The sequence below is a fragment of the Hippocampus zosterae genome, chromosome 5 (assembly GCF_025434085.1).
Source record: "Hippocampus zosterae strain Florida chromosome 5, ASM2543408v3, whole genome shotgun sequence".
In the NCBI taxonomy this organism is placed as follows: Eukaryota; Metazoa; Chordata; class Actinopteri; order Syngnathiformes; family Syngnathidae; genus Hippocampus; species Hippocampus zosterae.
Window position 1 is genome coordinate 13515237 of NC_067455.1, and position 18814 is coordinate 13534050.

General features: G+C 42.8%; 1 protein-coding gene across 4 annotated transcripts in view; it reads right to left on the reverse strand.

Annotated features, from left to right (window-relative positions):
• Positions 1 to 3804: 3804 nt before the first annotated feature.
• col14a1a (collagen, type XIV, alpha 1a) overlaps positions 3805 to 18814 on the reverse strand; it is a 122404-nt gene continuing 107394 nt past the window's right edge. For 2 of the 4 annotated variants that reach the window (XM_052065694.1, XM_052065693.1), the window contains exons 41-49: positions 18521 to 18574; positions 18360 to 18431; positions 16038 to 16073; positions 15849 to 15863; positions 14225 to 14291; positions 13178 to 13369; positions 12475 to 12552; positions 9368 to 9523; positions 4703 to 5480 (exon numbers count right to left, since the gene is read on the reverse strand). In XM_052065694.1, the coding sequence (XP_051921654.1) occupies positions 5452 to 5480; positions 9368 to 9523; positions 12475 to 12552; positions 13178 to 13369; positions 14225 to 14291; positions 15849 to 15863; positions 16038 to 16073; positions 18360 to 18431; positions 18521 to 18574 (699 nt within the window). In that variant the 3' untranslated portion in view covers positions 4703 to 5451. Of the gene's footprint in view, positions 4622 to 4702; positions 5481 to 9367; positions 9524 to 12474; positions 12553 to 13177; positions 13370 to 14224; positions 14292 to 15848; positions 15864 to 16037; positions 16074 to 18359; positions 18432 to 18520; positions 18575 to 18814 lie in introns of those variants that run through there. The other 2 variants (XM_052065696.1, XM_052065695.1) reach the window with 2 other exon arrangements.

Genomic DNA, 18814 nt, shown 5'->3' on the forward strand with positions numbered 1-18814 from the left:
GTCATCGGATTTGCGGCCGCATGTTCTGGACACTCGGGTGAAGAGAGGGGCGGAGCTGTCAACTGAATACCACCTGGTGTTGAGTAGGCTCCGATGGTGGGGGAAGATGCCGGTCCGTCCTGGCAGACCCAAACGTATAGTGAGGGTTTGTTGGGAGCGTCTGGCGGAATCCCCTGTCAGAAGGAGTTTCAACTCCCACCTCCGACAGAGCTTTTCCCATGTTCCGGGGGAGACGGGGGACATTGAGTCAGAGTGGACCATGTTCCGTGCCTCTATTGTTGAGGCGGCCAATCTGAGTTGTGGCCGTAAGGTGGTTGGTGCCTGTCGTGGCGGCAACCCCCGTACTCGCTGGTGGACACCAGCAGTAAGGGATGCCGTCAAGCTGAAGAAGGAGTCCTATCGAGCCTTTATGGCCTGTGGGACCCCAGAGGCAGCTGACGGGTATCGACTGGCCAAGCGGACCGCGGCTTCGATGGTCGCCGAGGCAAAAACCCGAGCGTGGGAAGAGTTCGGTGAGGCTATGGAAGCCGACTTCCGGACGGCTTTGAGGAAATTCTGGTCCACCATCCGACGTCTCAGGAGGGGGAAGCAGTGCACCACTAACACTGTGTACAGCGGGGATGGGGCGCTGCTGACTTCGACTCGGGACGTTGTGAACCGGTGGGCAGAGTACTTCGAAGACCTCCTCAACTCCACCAACACGCCTTCCTTGGAGGAAGCAGAGCCTGGGGACTCTGAGGTGGGCTCTCCTATCTCTGTGGTTGAAGTCACCGATGTGGTTAAAAAGCTCCTCGGTGGAAGGGCCCCAGGGGTGGATGAGATCCGCCCGGAGTTCCTCAAGGCTCTGGATGTTGTGGGGCTGTCCTGGTTGACACGCCTCTGCAACATCGCGTGGTCAACAGGGAGAGTGCCTCTGGATTGGCAGACCGGGGTGGTAGTCCCTCTTTTTAAAAAGAGGGACCGGAGGGTGTGTTCCAACTACAGAGGGATCACACTCCTCAGCCTCCCTGGTAAGGTCTATTCAGGGGTGCTGGAGAGGAGGGTCCGTCAGGAAGTCGAGCCTCAGATTGAGCAGGAGCAGTGTGGTTTTCGTCCCGGCCGTGGAACAGTGGACCAGCTCTACACCCTTAGCAGGGTTCTCGAGGGTATGTTGGAATTCTCCCAACCAGTCTACATGTGTTTTGTGGACTTGGAGAAGTCGTTTGACCGTGTCCCTCGGGGAGTTCTGTGGGGGGTGCTTCGTGGGTATGGGGTACCGAACCCCCTGATACGGGCTGTTCGGTCACTATACCACCGATGTCAGAGTTTGGTTCGCATTGCCGGCAGTAAGTCGGAATCGTTTCCAGTGGCGGTAGGACTCCCAATTTTTTGACTTGTTGATCGATATACAGTGAATACTTTGAGGGGGAAAAGTTATCGGGGCCTTCAGAAAGTCATCCGATGTTTCCTCGTTTTCCTAGTGTTCTTGTGCATCTTGAGACCAAAACAAAGGAAAGACATATTATTTGGTTATTTATAGCAGAGTATGGTATAATTTTTAATGGTTCGGCCCACTTGACATCTACCAAGGCCCTAAGTGGCCCACAAATTGAAATGAGTTCGACACCCATGCAATACACGGTCGTTTTTTTAGGCTAAAAACGCCTCACTATACATTGTTGTTTTTTTCGGCTCAAAACGCCTTACTATACATGGTCGTTTTTTTTCGGCTAAAAACGCCTTACTATACATGGTCGTTTTTTTTCGGTTAAAAATGCCTTACTATACGTGGTCGTTTTTTTCGGTTAAAAATGCCTTACTATAGCTGGTCATTTTTTTCGACTAAAAACGACTTACTATTCATGGTTGTTTTTTTTGGCTCAAAACACCTTACTATACACGGTTGGTTTTTTTTCGGCTAAAAACGCCTTACTATACCTGGTCTTTTTTTTTTTTTTTTACTAAAAACGACTTACTATTCATGGTTGTTTTTTTCCAGCTCAAAACACCTTACTATACATGGTCGGGTTTTTTTCGGCTAAAAATGACTTACTATTCATGGTAGTTTTTTTCAGCTAAAAACGCCTTAGCATACATGGTTGTTTTTTTCTGATGCCTCTTCACTTAAACATTTAACATTAAAAATGAAAAGAAAAACGTACATTACATCATATTTCTATGTGAAAAAGAAACACATTGATCCAGACACAGAGAGAGTCAGATGATGATTGCTGAGAGATCTGAAGAGGAGCAAGTTGAAAGCACCAGAGAGGGAGAGTCAGAGGACACGGGATTCTTTTATTTTCAGAGCGAAGACACAGAGCAAGAAGGGATACAAATGAAGATCCTGAGAATGAGAAAGATGAGGCTGCAATAGAAATGGAATGTGAGACACAGACAGAGGATATTTGCGCTTCCATAAGCACTGGACCATCGGGTATGTGATGCTGAAAAGAACACTATCCTGTTCTGTGTATGTGTGTGTGTGTAACTTTTAGTATCCCTTTTTATTTTAATTTTTATTTAACAGGAAGAAAATATCAGACATTGCCTTTTAAAATTTGGATAATTATATGAATGTAAAACATCTAACTTCAGTGTATTTGCAATTTTAATCCCTGGTCAGGCTTGAGAATGTATTCATTTATTTTTATTGAATACAATAAAAAAATTATTAATAAAATTAATAAATAGCATCAATCAATACAATTTAGACACTTGTGTATGTCTGAGTGCCTCAGCAATGTAAGTGTAGCGGGTTAGTCTATATACCGGTACTGTGCCCATACAGAACTTGTGTTTACATTTATTTGTTTTGTCTTTGTCCACAGACATCAGTAGATGTAAAGAGGACCCGCCAATTCAGCCAGACCTAAAACAGTTTCCCAGGACCCTGATGTGGGACAGGACAAAGAGCTCCAAGGCAGGCTGGTACCATATCCACCCCTGGCTTGAATATTCTCAACAGATGGACTCGGCGTATTGTTACGCTTGCAGGCATTTTAGCCCTCCTAATACTGTTTTTTTGTCAATACTGTAATGTTATGACTACAATGCGTTCAAAGTTTGATGAAATAAAAAGTCAAATAAGATTTCGAATCTGTCTTTTTAGCCCTGGGTTGAATGTGCCCCCCCATCAAAACCCCTGGCCCCAGCCCCGGCCCCATCAGTGAAATTGACCCAGAACCTCCACTGGTTTTTGTCAAATTGACTCAATTTTATTTTGTCACGTGGTTGCATGAAATAAAATCCTCAGGATCCAGATACATTTTGACAGAAACCGCACATCTACTTAAAATACGTACCTGGATCCAGAGGATTTTATTTCGTACAACCACTTGACGAAATACAAATTGAGTAAATTTTGGTTATGCACATTTGTTGCAAGGAGAATAAAAATGCACTCTTGTTAAGCCAGAATGGGGGCTAAACGGATACTCAGTGACTGAGTAGGTTCATTAGAAAAGCCTCGAGAGAGGAATCGAACGCCACCCGAGTTAAACGAGAGATAAGCTGTCGAACAGCCAACGCTAACAACACACAATGACGTGAAATATCTTAATTTTTCACAATTCTGAATGTTGCTTTCTACTTCATATCGCTTCCTGTTTCGATTATGAAAGTATTGGGCAAGATTTATACAGTATGCGTCCATTCTATTTCATGAAACCCTGACTGTGGATGGTTTGACAAAAAATGACTTCCCGGCCATGATGCTTACATGCTGTGCACGTCATAATATCGATGAACACTTGCTACACGAATCAAATATCTCACAGTTTTGAAAGACTCTTTCACAAAAACAATGAATAAATATTCAAACTGTTTCCGTAAAGCCATTGGACATTTATTCAAAATCCGTGATACACTGTTTATAGACAACTCCATGTTCTTAGTGAGGCAAACCTGCAATAATTGACAATTGCGCTGCTCGTACGACGAATGAAATGACCAAATTCAAATCATGAACATCTCCTGGTTCTCTAGTACTGGCGGCAAAAGCATGTGTCGACTCGTGCAATTCCGCTTCATTTGTAACATATCGTGGTCATAATAATGGACAGAAATGTCATACAGTAGTGCAAGATTGTTGTGGGTAAGACGTTACTTGTTAGATGAGTCGTTCTACCAGTGGGCTGAAATTTCTTACTGGTGAGGACTCATGCATGGACTCCGGGACATTGAATAAATGCTCAAATGGCTTTCCATAAGTCCTCTCACCTTGATGAGTACAAACAAACGAAGATCAGGCACTTTTTTGCAATATCATACAAGAGTCCACAGAGATATTTACATTGTTTCAACAGGTGGAGCGAACCATTGGGAAAGGGCGGGGAGTGTCTTCTGGTGTGCGTGTGTGTGTTTAGAACTCAAGCGCTTGGGGTGAGTTCGTCCTCCTTGTCGTTCTCCTCCACGACAAAGACGTCGCGGGTCAACCTCCTGACCACGCCGGGTGACCGCACCTCCACATCTTCCGAGAGGTCAGAAGGGTAACCGTAGCGATATGGAAAACTATGATAATAAGGATCCTCTTCACCCTCCTCTTCCTCTCCTTCCTCGTCACTTCGGGCTTCTTGGTCGTCGTCGTGAGCTACTGCAGAAGGGTTGTAGGGTTGGTAGCCAACATGAGGCAATGTTTGGACTGTGGGAGGGTGAGGGGAACATCGGTGATCAGTTGTGGCTCCCACTTGGGGGGGAAAAAAACCCCAACTTAACTCCATAAGGGAGCGCAAGTAGTAGAGTTAGAGCTGCCTGGAGGACTTTTAGGCCCCTTCCAAACAGCAATGACACCCCCAATAGCAGTTTTGTCTTTTGTTGATCTCAATCATGTAATACAAAAGGTATCTATGTTGATCAATTGTTCTGCTTTTTTTTTGGGGAGGGGGTGTTTTTTTTGGGGGGCAAAAAATGCTACTGCCACGCAACCACCTTGAGAAGGGAAGCTTTAAAACAACGTGAGGAGCATGCAGAGGTTGAAATGGTGACAACACTCGGCCCAATTTCAAGGGGGTTCTGCCGACAAACTGTGTAAAGCAGCCAACATGCAAGAAAGAAGTCATCCTTTGCTAGTGGGCTTGAAAGACCAGATTAGCGCTAAAGAGATTTGAAGAGGCTGCGGCACTGAATCATTGTGTGCACATAATAGCAGCATTATGGTCTGTTTTGGGGAAACTATAATCCAGGGTTGCCTCAGAGATTGTCAAAATATGTCACCGGAAAACAAGGCTGAATTAGATTTTTTTTTTTTTCGTAATACCCCCTTGTTCTTTTTTTGTTGTTTTTAGAAAATCCACAATGTGCAAATATGAAGCGATTCTGTCAACAAAACAAACAAACAATCAAACACTCCGGCAGTAATGAAGTTTTAAATGCTTGCAACTCTCCATCACAAAGGAGGATGGATGTTCTTGAGAAAGTCTTTGAATCAACAGGACGCAGAGGAAGGACAGGAGGACGGCTGGAGAACGCTCCTCAGTAATCATTCCCATAGTCCCGCTGAACTTGAGTGGTGGAGGAGGAAGAGGAGCAGAGGGAAGAAGGAAAAGAGACGTTACCTCATGTCACAAAGGCACCCCAAGACACCAGATGGTTCAAACTCTCAAACTGCATTGGCACAGATTGCAGTTCTCAAGTTCTGACAGTGGAAATGATTAGTGTTGAACTGGGAGAAAACACCAGAGGAACGAAATATCATGCGCAAATTATGATCACCTGTAACCTGATCACCTGGTAAGCTGTTGACTGAAGTCACCACTGTTGCTGAAAGGGTTAATATCTGATTCTTTACTTTTTAATATATCTATTTAATTTGGTTTACTTACATGTGCAGTCAATATGAGTATAAATGAGCAATATATTGCACATGTATGATACAATTGACGTTCATAAAAAAATACGAACCTGTGTAAAGCACTTGTCTGTGGGTATGGAATGGGATCATGATATGGAAAAAAACTAAACCTACAGTTACATAACTTACATGAGCAGTATAGTTTATTGAGAAGATAAATGCTAAGCCACAGGTGTCAAACTCAAGACGCAGGTGGCACAGCCCAGTCCCTTCATTTTATGCGGCTTGCGGAAGCTAATCTTGTGCATCAGCGTCAGGAATTCTTGCTAAAATGTCGACCAAAAACTCTTGAACGACTGTCCTTGACATCTGATTTAAAACTCGTTCGCCATCAGTCGTTGTGTGTACTGTTTATAATAATATAAGATTCAACATTTGTATCGTTTCAGAGGTTTAATGGCCCTCTGCGGGAATCCGTAACTAGACAAAAGTGAGTTTGACAACCCAGCGCCAGCACGTGACACATGATAACAAAAAAATGCCAGAGTCTATTTTGTAGGGATGTCACATTTGATCCCCAAACGATTCAGACCGTCAACATTCGAGGCTTTTATGACGAAAATGAAGCGACTGAATAACTTTCGGAAAGACGATCAGGACGACCCAGGTGTCAAAAGCTGTTAGAGGTGCGATAGCTTTGCTGCGAAGCAGGCCCATCAGAAATGCAGCCGCTTCATCACTATCAATATTCAAATCTGCCTTTTATCCACGTTGGGGATTGTTTACCAAACCACGCACTCAGACAGTCGTCGAATACATAAACTTGTCAGCGTGACAATTCCAGATTAGTGTGCATTGTCTGAGTGTTTTATGAGAACAATAACAAAGTGTGAAGGCGCTGCTGCCCGTCGACAGTCGCCTTTAGTATAATTGTTTTTTTTTTTTTTTAACAAAATGGATCAGCTGCCTTCCACTCCTCAAATTAGGTGCAAATAGGAGGTTGATATGTCTGTATGAATTATTCAAAGTCGAACATTTTTTGTCTGGGGCTTCACGCCCCTGGCAGGGTCACCCATAGCAAACAGGTCCTAGGTGAGGGACCAGACAAAGCACGGCTCACAAGCCCCTAACGATGAATAAAATCAATGGCACTCAGTTTCCCTTGCCCGGACGCGGGTCACCGGGGCCCCCCTCTGGAGCCAGGCCTGGAGGTGGGGCTCGGTGGCGACATTTTGACTTGTCTGACTGAATAAATATCAATATTGATACTGAATATATATATTTTTGTGTTGGGAAAATAGTTTTTGTTTCAATTCTGACTATGGCTGAGATGAGATGATATCGGGGGGGAAATCATTTGAAGCTGTCTGAATCAATAAGATTCCGAAATAGAGGTGCCTCTCAATTGTACACAACTAATTCAGTAGTTCAATTCAAAAGTAAAACTCACATATTTTTAAAATGCATTAATTATTTTGATAATTTGATTTTACAGCTGACAAAAAATACAAAACTCACTGAAGAAAGTAACAACAAAAATAATCCAAAAAATTTCTACCAAAACACATCCATTAAGGACATCGATGTTGGTACTGTTTGATGATGTCTTCGTCAAAACAATCAATGGAAGGCGTTTTTATTTCCCAATTAAATTGTGCCAGATCCGCACCGTACATGCTTTTGTGGGATGAGCAGCAGCTGCTGAGTTTGTGGCCCGCTCGCGTGAACAATCTGCCAAATCATCTCTGTTAATTCCAACCAGCAGATTTTGCGGTTGCCTTTCACTTGCGTTTTGTGCTTCTGGTACCCCGTTCGGGCACCTGATTGGCAGCACCTGGCAAATTTGAACGGGCTCGCGCTTTGGGGCATGTTGCGGCATTGTTTGGAGCGAACCCTCATAGACTACTATGAAGGCCAGATTCCACCTAGCAGTTGATGTCAGAGAGTTTTCATCCCATAAAGATGACAGAATAAGCTGTCAGCACTTTGCTCCAACAAATTTGCGATGAATACGTCTGACAGTCGTATCGATACGGTCAATACGTCCAATCTCATGTCTCGTAGGGTTGCCAGGAGGCCGAATGTGATTACCTGACACCATCAGGCCACTTTGTGCTGGTGTCGGCAATGCTGGACCCTGAACATGTTCAGGAGAGTTATGTTCAGTAGTGAGTCCAAAGAGAGCTGGATGACAGGGTCAAAGTATAAAGAAGAGCAGACGCGGAGAACATTCTGCTGATTGCTGCACGATTAGAGTATCATCTTTTGGTCAAGGCAGTGTGATGGCAAAATGTGCCTTGGAGGCCATTTCAATCAGGATTGTTTTTGTCAATGACGACGAGTTTAAACATGGCTCTTTGGTGACAAAAGTCGACAAAGTGCGGGTTTTTGTTGAGATGAGACTGGTCAAAAATGCACGTCTGTTGTTCGAAAAGGAGCTAAAATGACTCACGTGGTCACTCCCCAGCCATGCTGGGTGAAGACGTTTGAATCTTTGCAATAAAGTAAGCATTTATTTGATGTTGCGCACGTTAGCGCTGTACTGTTAATGCAACAGTTTACAGATGTGGAAAAAAATTGTTGAGACGCCTCTGCTGAGAAAACAGAAAAATCCGCAGTAGCTACAAAATTTGACAAAAGTTATAATGAAAACGAAAAAATGAAGGAAAATACCTGCAATCAAACGATTCAATGAAAATTAACCAACAGTCGTTGTTTTTTGAATCTTGCTTCAGCTGTCTTATTTTTAAAAAAACTCATGAAAGGGGCCTGGACAAAGATGGCACTGCCTTTGAGGCAATTCCTGCAATCAAACGATTCATTGAGACTGTGTGAGATCGCAGGTTTCACTCAGACCTCTACAACTGCATGTTGACGAGCCACAAAACTTCTGAGAGAATGAAAAAGATAAGACAAAGCTGGATTGTTTGTTCTGCTAATATAAATGAACACAGTGGGTTTCTTTTTTCTAAAACCTATCAACATTAAAAAAACCTTCTCTCTGTCGACTTAAAGTGGTGGAGAGTAACAATGTATAAAAAAAACCCACACCTCTTGCCATTCTCTACTTAGAAGGTGTAAAAAAAAACAAAACATGAGTCAACCTTGGTTGAGATCCTGATTGACGGAGATCTATAGCGGACTCATGGGGTGGAAAAGCAGGAACGGCAGCAATTAGCTATTCAAAAAAATTCATGGTGTTTTCCTTGGCAATGCCGCTTGCAAGAATGTTGTGTATTGTGACAACCTAAAAATCGTCAGCTTCTGGCATTTGGAAATTCCAATTCCAATGTTAAAAAACATCATGGTATCTTTTTTCAGTTGTTATCATTAATTTATTATTTATTATTATTATTTAATTAATTTAGCATGATTTGTTTTTATTTTATTTTATTTGTTTTATCTTGTAGTTACATCAAGGAGCTCAATCAATTCTTGTACTTTTGGCAAAGTAGAAAACACTTTATGTTTAATTTGAGCAAGCAGTGTGGGTATTGAGCTTTTATTTTTTTATTTTATTTTATTTTATTTTACTCTTGCGCTTCCACAATGCTCATTCTTGATGTAAGTTCTTTCCTGGTGTGCCAGTGTGCTTACCTCCAACATTGTACCCCAAACAAGAGTTTTGGTCACAGTAACCTGGTGGTCCAGCTGGTCCGGGAGAACCTGGATTGCCCGGCCTCCCTGGTGCCCCCGGGTTCCCAGGCCGACCGAGGGGCCCCTGACTACCTGTGCGCCCCTCACCCGGTAGGCCTGAGAAGAGAATCAGAGCAGGTACAGAGAGTAAGTAAAAAATAATGACAAATAAAATGTAGTATTCGGAGTGGATGATGCCATTCAACGGCCATCTTGCTCCTGCAACAAAGCGACGCTAAAGAATTCAGTAGCCGCCTGCCATGTTGACTCCGCCTCAAGGAAGCCACAGAGGAAAAGAGCACGGAACAAGCAGACATTTACCCAGAAGGTTTAGTTTTATGGACTCTATTAGGACTCAGTGTGTTGAAGTCTACAGTATAAATATAGTGATGTGAAATGGTCCATTTGGAGCCATTCTCCATCATTTCTTAAAAATAACATCCCTGTCATACAGTATTTATGAAGGAGCCTACTGAACAAGGTTAAAGGAGTCCATTTTGTCCTGTGTCACAGCACCATAGAACGCAATGACCATATCATGATTCTGTCAAAAAAAATGATGTACATAGTGACACAGTGCATCCCATTGGTTATCTCCAAATGTTTATGTTCTATCTGCTGCATGCACAGAATACGTACTGTACCATCAGCTTCCAATAATAAGCACAGAAAAGGTTTCCTTTGATCTCACAAACTGAACTCTTCTTTCTTCTTACAGACAGTGCATACCAAGTGGCCACTTCACTCGGTACACTTTCACAATTTAATGAGATTCAATACAGTGACTAAATTCTGCCATTACTGCACTGGTTTGGTTGGCACTGTGACAGTAGTATTAATTGTGTAATTTAAAATATGTTTATTATTGTGGTTTGTTGCCTCATACTGAAATCATCCATGCAATCTTCCTGATGAGGGCGAGAGGCAGGGTACACCCTGCACTGGTCAGCAGTCAATGGTAAAGCAATATTTGAACTTATGGGCTCTACTTTTATAGACAGCGCACGTACGCTCAGCATAAACACTGGCGCATCGTCATTTTCTAGGTTTGGGAATTTGGCAGAGCGCTATGCTGGGTATTGCGGCGAACTGAGGGCCTTTTCTTTTACACATAACCTGCGCACGTGTCAGTTTGGTGACTGAAAGTAGACTAGCTAGGAGCAGGTCTAAGTTGTGGCGCCGATGGTGTCACGTGATTTTGTGCTCTGCTGATATGTGTGCTGGAAGTCACCGTATTTCATTCATAAAAATGACAGCAGCATGCATCAAACCCTCTAAATCAATGTAGAAATCAATTCAGTGAACATCATTATCATTATCATCATCTTTATTATATTGATCAAAACACCCCGCTGGGCTGCGGCACAACTACTTATCTTATCTTTATCTTATCTTAAACAAACAACCGGGGTGTGGTAACTAAAGGGCTGTTCACACGGCAAGATTTGGTCCGGGGCTGCCCCAGTAGAGCGTTCACACGTGCAAATTAGCTCCGGGGTAGCCCCGGAAAAGAGCTTATACCGGACCAAATTTGACCCACCTCGGGGGGGTGGGTCAAATAATTGCTCCGCAGCAAATGCTCGTTTGCGAAGCAGCACCGGTGTAAATTTGCACGTGTGAATACAACTGGGTTAAATTAGCTCCAGAGCAAATGCTTGTGAAGAGTACATATGGCGAGAATGCGTTGCTTTCGTCCTCTGTCGGACTTCCGTAATGTGTTGATTCATAACGACACAAGACTTGGCTAGTAACATCTTTCCTTTTGTAGGAGACTAGACTGTCTCTGAGTTGTTTGTTCCTTTGTTGTTTGTTCACAACCCCCCGCCCTCCATAGAATTTATTTTGTGATTTCCTCTCTTGATTTTCTGTTTGGCGCATTAGTGTTTGCTTTTCTGAGTGTCATTGAAGTCATCGTTGATTTACGTTTTCTTGGGCGGTCACTCTCGAGCAGAAGGCATGGAGACTGAGAAGGAGAAGGACGTGCCGGTCCAGTAGTCGCTTGAGTTGTGTATATACAGTACGTTTTAAAAAGAACCAACACGACAGCTCGTTTGTTTTCTGTCGTTTTGCTCCGCTGCAGAAACTGCCGTGTGAACGCAAGTGGGGCAGCCCCGACACTGCACCGGGGCTGCCCCGCTCAGAGGCAGTGTACGTGTGAACGCTCCACACAATTTGCTGCGGTGCAAAATATCCCGCAAAAAAATATCTCGGTGCAGCACCGGAGCAAATGTGTGCCGTGTGAACGGCCCTTAAGTCGGCTTTGGTCACTCCCACCACGACGCAAACTCCCCTTTGTTCATCTTGAAATAAAACTGTCTTCCACAAAACCTTTATAAGGTATCACAAGAATGTGGTCCTGTATACACACTCAAGGCTATCACCATGCTGAGGAGGAAAAATCCCAATGCTTACAAGGAAATTAAGCTCTCGTCCTTTGTGTAAATGCAACAAACTCCCTCAACCTGCCTCTAGATTTCATCAGAGGGCAAAGTACAAACAGTGTCAGCTCCTTAAACTCTACTACTGAAACACACAGTATATGATTTTGAACAAAGAAACACAAGGAGCTCAAGAAGCTCAAAGCATTTGGTATTCCACATGCCTGGGGAATAATCGAGCAGTGTTCGGACTATTCTGATCGGAAAATAGAATAAAGACCTCTGTCAAAGCCTTTGTCACCCATGAAATCAATGTGTGAAGATGGATGATTTGGATGGCTACAAGAAGGTCAACTTTCATCAGACCCCTATTGACAGGAACAAAATATATTCCTGCATTGGCACAAAAAAATACAGCCTGAATAATAAGATTTGATTTTTTGTCAATATAAATAAATTGTACAAATGCCATTGGGATTAAATCAAGACGCTTGTGGCATTCCATTTGCACACATTCAAAAAATACATTTATACCCATGATAAAATCCTAAAATATGAATGTGTGGATTCTGATCACTTTATCAAAATACTAAAATCGAGGTTGATATAGCAAACATTTTTGGACAGTAAACGGCACAGACACAAACAAATCCATTGCAATCAAACACTGCCTGGAACAGTTCGTCTCACCTGGTGGGCCTGGAGGTCCCCGAGGTCCTTGAGACCCAACACCTGGACTCCCCCTCTCCCCCTTCTCCCCTGCAAGACCTGGGGAAATTATGTGGAAGATCACATTTTTCATCTCTATTGTATACCACTGGATCAGGTTTTGCCAACCTTTTTGGAGCAAAAACACATTTCGCATAGGTAAAATCTCATGGCAACCCACACCAAAAACAGAAATGCTGCAAGAATGACACTCTTGTCTCAGTTTACTCACATATTTATGATTCAGTGTGGGATCTGATATTCAAAGTAATTATTCTATTTTATGAATGGCAACAAATTAAGATTAGGTTAATTGGACCTTCCGTATTGTAATGGCAAAACATTTGATCTTGTGTCGTTGTAACATTGCTTGCAGATAAATGAACAAAACCACATTATTTGTGCTAAAAATGTAATTTATGGACCAATTAAGTGAAATATGATCATTTTCCAGAATCAATCCAAAGAATGGTTATTGAATAATGCATTTAGAATAACACCACAAACAGGAGAGAACCTGAAGGAGCGACAATGGGCTGAAACCAATTTGGCGAGAGGAAGTGTTTGTTTGTAACTTGACAGGTATTCCATTCCTGTCTGTCTCCATCTTGACAAGTGTCATCCTTTCTCAACGAGAGCCATTCCTATTTTGTCTGCATGTCACTCAAATCGCTTCGTCCCTTACCTCGCTCTCCTGGCCGTCCACTCTGCCCGTTAGAACCGGGGAAACCGGGCCTGCCGGATGGCCCTTGCTCTCCCTGAGGTCCTGGGGGGCCTCTTCTACCAGGCTCACCAGACGGTCCGGGCACTGTACGTACTGACGCAGTTGACTGAACTGGGATCTGGTTCAGGATAGAGTTGTACCGTGACAAGTGGCCTGCAATCAGGAAGAGTTGATGATGATGATGATGATGATGACAAAAGAAGGGGAAAGCATTCTATTGGCTATCAAAAGCTCCTCGGGCCGGGCGTCGCTCTCCACCATCGGGAAGGCCAGACCATGAGCGAGCTTTCCCATCCGGTGCGCCTGCTCAATACCTATGCCGAGATGCCCCGCGATAATATCCGGACACCCTGCCACAACGCCGCTTCATTGGCTCCGAGCTCGCCGGCAAGCCCAGCCCTGGCACTGAGGTATCTTGGTTGATCTTGCCAGTAACACAGCTTGTTTCAAAGATTAAGCCAGGCAAGTCTAGTACACATGGCCCTCAAGGACTCACCATAGTAATCCCTCCCATCTGCCGTCGCGATAATTGTAAAAAGTACTCCAGGCGCTGGAAAGGGATCTGTATTGTCCAACTTGTCAAGCTTGCAAATGCGTCTCATGAATTCCTTTTCATCAAAGTGAGAAGGGAACTCGCTTGAATGTAATATCGAAGGATAAACACTCATTTTAATCACTGCTCTGCATTGTAAATCCCTCGCTTGCCGTCAGATACTATTCTGTCAGCATGGCTGCGAAAACAAACGCACGCGGGGATCAGTCACGTGATTACAGGAGCTCAAACAGTCGTAAATCCTTGCTTATTCAAGAAATTTTGGGGTTTTCGCTAATCGCAGGCCTTCTTGATACCTATCCTCTCCAAATCGTGGGGCTCCACTGTACCTCCCTGACAGTAAACTCATTGGTCATCATTAATGATTTGCTAAATTGATATTGCACAGAATATTATTACATATGTAAAAGCATACCAAACAAAAGGTCTGGGGTTTTATTTTGCTGATTACTCACTCTGGATGAGTTGTTCACACACTTGTCTTGCTATAGTACGCACTGCTGCTTGCGACGGTACGTCACCCTGACAGGAGAAAAACACATTTATACTCAGACTATAGATACACATTTTATACATACGTAATGTGTTCAAATAATTTATCTTTATAGTGTGTATTTATTTTGTATTCTACATCAGTACTGTAACATTTGTATGCCATTGAATAATAATATATGTATGAGGGTTAAAAATGTTATCAACAGATTGTTTTTTCATTTATTTCAAACAGTGCTATTCTACTGTAAGAAAAATGTAGAATAACATCAAATAACAGTGAATTACTGAGAAATGGTCCAATCCTTAGCATGATCGCTACTTGAAAATTCGACTGATCCAAAAACGGACACGATTAGTTGCTGCTTCCATTCAGAGGCTGCCAGCTAGTGATTAGCGACTAAACTGTGAATGTTTACGTGAGCAGGCTTTGCAAACTGTTCGCCTTTTCATGCTTTCCACTTGATCACTCGGGTGCTACTCGTTCAAATAATTCAACAGGTTTCTTGTATCGTTTTGTTTTTGACGACAGAGCATGCACAATGGCTTCCTACTCAACGTACCTCTGGAGATGCCGCGAGGGGAGGAACTTCACTTGTCAAAATAGCATCATCTTCAGAAGTCGTGGCTTACCACCAGCTGCACGTTTAGCTTTACGTTTGGTCAATTTGTTCTTACTACTTTCGGTTTACTGCTTCTTTCATTTATTGGCAAATTCTGTTTATTTCAACTTCAAACCAATGTTAGAAAGGGGACTCTGATCAGCTCAATTCACGTACATTTCTGCCACGTCTGAGTGAGTAGATATGCTCACAGGCTGCAGGTACCTGTACTTCTCTCTCTAAGGCCCGGTATCAAATGAACCGTGGCCCAGTACCGGTCCGCGGACCTGTGTTTGGGGACCACTGATCAATCCAATATCCATTCCATAATAAGACATCGGAGAAGAACAAGACCGTCTCCAAACTATTCCCGGGAGTTTCATAGAATTGACCTCAATGTCTTGATTTGATGAAGAATTAATGGCACAATTAATGGCTGTCATCCAAATCGTGATTAATTCACCTCGGTGTGGATTCCATTTAGAGCACAAAACAGGAACTTTGTGCTTTCTTTTGTTTGCGAAAAGTTACTTAACATTTCTGCATATCCAGAAAAAGTCTGCAAGGCACGTGCAAAGCCTCCAGCAAACGTGTGAAATGCAGTCTGCTACATTTATTACAAACCAGCAACAGATGCGGGTGGTCGTGGCTAAATATTTCATGTGACAATTTCCAATAAATGTTTTAACTTGTCCCTGTTAAATGATCACACACCACCCCATCACTGTGAAGTGAGTTCCATCATTGGGAAGATGCCCACTAGGTGCAAAATTGCAATCCAGATAGAGAAGCGGGGGGGATCCTGCCGAGACCTTCTCTCTTCCAGTAAATGAAACACAGTAGGACACAAATGACTGTAAAAGTAGATGAAATTGGTCAGGTAAAGGTTTGATTCAGGGTAGTAAACTGTGTGCCTCTCTCCGACCACTCTGTCGTCAAAAACACGCACGCTTCTCGACTGCAAATCTGAGGCATGGACACTGACTTGATTCAATTTCCTCTAAATAAGGAGTAGGCAGTGTAAGGGAGAAGAAAAAATATTTTAATGAGAGGTGAGAGGGATTGATTCATTCAGATCAAGACATCATTAGTGATTCTGAGCAAGTAATATTTCCATTTCATAAAACTGGATTAGTTTCAACTAACATTGATTGACTGGCATGGGGAGACTTACTCTTTCTCCTTTGTCTCCTTTGATACCAGCAGGACCCTACAAAATAAAAGCACATGGGGAGAATAAAGATGGGATTTGGATGTGACGGCACGTCTCACTATATTCCGAGTATCATTTTTACTCTTAGCCCCTTCACAACTCTACACGGACCACCAGAAACAGTGCCTTGATGTTTTGTTGTATTTACTGTCTAGTTTGAGAAAATATAACCCCCCCAAAAATATAATCCGTCCATGCAGGTTCTTTGTGTGCACATCAAAGTGTACACAAAATTGTGGCTTTGAAGGCTTTCTGGCGCACTGCAAAGCACACGGATCTCATATCTGGTCACGCCATATACACGGAAAAGCTGCCAAGCACACCCCGGCAACAAAAAGGATATCAGTGTGCAGCACATTGTAATCCCGAGGCAAATTAAAGATAAATATTACCTGCCTGTAATTGAATAATCAAGTTAAGTATATTGCAACATTTGAATAAAACACCTGTTTATCCTTTGTGTGACGTACACAATTATACTGTGGAGGACAGGCTCTCGGCGATGCAAATTGCTTTATTAAAGTGCAATATGGCTTTTTAAGTGCAACTCAGTCAACCAGTCAATTTAAGACACAAGAGAGGAGCGAGTGAAACACATGGTGTGCTGAAGAGCTGTAGAATTCCAATTCCACCCATTCTTTTTCCAAACCGCTTATCCTCACGAGGGTCGCGGGCGTGTTGTTGGAGCCTATCCCAGCTGACTTTGAGCAGTAGCCAGCCTACACCCTGAACTGATTGCCAGACAATCATAGGGCACAAGTAGATGAACAAGCATTCCCACCCACAGGCAATGAAGAGGGTAACCTACCATGCATGTTTTTAGAATGTGAGAGGAATCCGGAGTACCCGGAGAAAATCCACGCAGACACAAGGAGAACAATACAATACAATACATGCTGATTTATATAGCGCTTTCACAGATAAACTCCACATAGGAAGGTCAGGGCCTGGACTCGAACCCTGCACCTCTGCACTGTCAGGCCGACAAGCTAACCAGTTGACTAACATGGCACCTGTAATTCCAATTCAATTTTCGAATTTGAATTGAGGTGGCAGTCAAAAATGAAGCTTCAATGAAGACTTCATGTTGTAAGTCTATTTACAACATGAATTTCATACAAATATTATTGGAAGGACTTCATGTACAGCATAGTTAATTATAGTACCGGTAATTAGTAAAGTGTAGTAATTGTTGGGCAGCTGGTTCGCACGTCCGCCTCCTGTATTGCAGTTTGCATGATCTCCTCGTGCCTGCGTGGGTTTTCTCTGGGTACTCCGGCTTCCTCCCACATTCCAAAAACATGCACAGGAGTTTAATGCAACACTCTAAATTTTCCCTAATTGTGATTGTGAGCGTGAATGGTTGTTTGTCTATGGATGCCCTGCAAAGCTACAGTTTCATACATTGTATGTATTGGGTGTATTATCATCAAGCCATCACGGTATCATAATGTGTCACTGTCAATAATGTTATACTTCCCATTTTTCGATATATTTGAGTTTGGAGGTTGGTGCAGAAAAAATAGTTTTAAAAAGATTTTTTTTTAAAGCTGCCCATTTTTGTTTGTTTGTTTTTTTTGTATCAGCTAATTATAACGATACACACCATAGCTACATATGTGATAATTTCCTGTATCAAGAATATGTTTTTTCAAAATACATTGACAATAATAAAGACAAAGTTGAGGTTAGCATGTTGGTTTAGTCGTCGAAATAGGTTCCAGTTTTTCATGTGGCACATTTGCAAGATTAATTGCCCGCCCATCTCACTACTTTGACATTTCACCAGTCGCTTCTCCCCGATAGCGCCGTTTCCATTTAACTGCTCCTCATTTCATTTTATTCGAGTGTTTTTAGCAGAGCTTATGTGACTTTGTTTTTATAAAATTGTGTCTAGTTAACTAGATTATTTATGTTGTGATTTATTTTTTGCCACATGAAACTCCTCTGTACAATCTTACATTTTTAGGGCGACTGGTTAATATTTGTCAAACACACACTTTTAATTAACAGGAATGTATCACAGGTATTCCCACAAAGCACAACTATGTTGAAACACTCAGTGCAAACGTAAAATCATCATTCAGAGGAGAAGAAGTTGGACTGAGGCTATGTTCTGGAAAATTCTCCTGGGCAGAGCGCAGGAAGGCTAAAGTATTGAAATTGCTTGTCTTTTTACAAGAAGGCAAAAACATGTAGAAATGACTCGAGATTAATGGTCACATGAATTGTAATCACATCGTTTCATTCAATTGAAAAGTGATGAATGAAAATCAAACTTACAGAAGGTCCTTGCCTCCCTTGAGGACCTGCTGATCCAATCGGTCCTGGAGCTCCAGGTGCACCTGGTGCTCCCTGAAAGATGGAAAGTGTTGTTCGTTTATTAAATGTACCTGGCAAGAATGCATTTGCATCTGGGTGATTATAAGGAAGCATAAACTTACAAGAGGGCCCGTCGGCCCCTGTCGACCCTGAGGTCCATTATTACCTGGTAGGCCCTGTGCTCGATGCAGAGAAAATAGACACTTATGTAGGAGTTTCATTTTACTGTGAATATCAAGATTGATCTGAAAGCAACACAAAATCTGTTGATTGACAACACATTTCATCGACCTTCACTTTTGAGTTGCAGATGTACTAAATTTGTATTTCCATTGCAGCAGGCAACGGTTCCTGCAGTTTTGGCACATAGCTGCACCATTCCAGTGCTATTCACCTTGGAAACCTTGACAAACTGG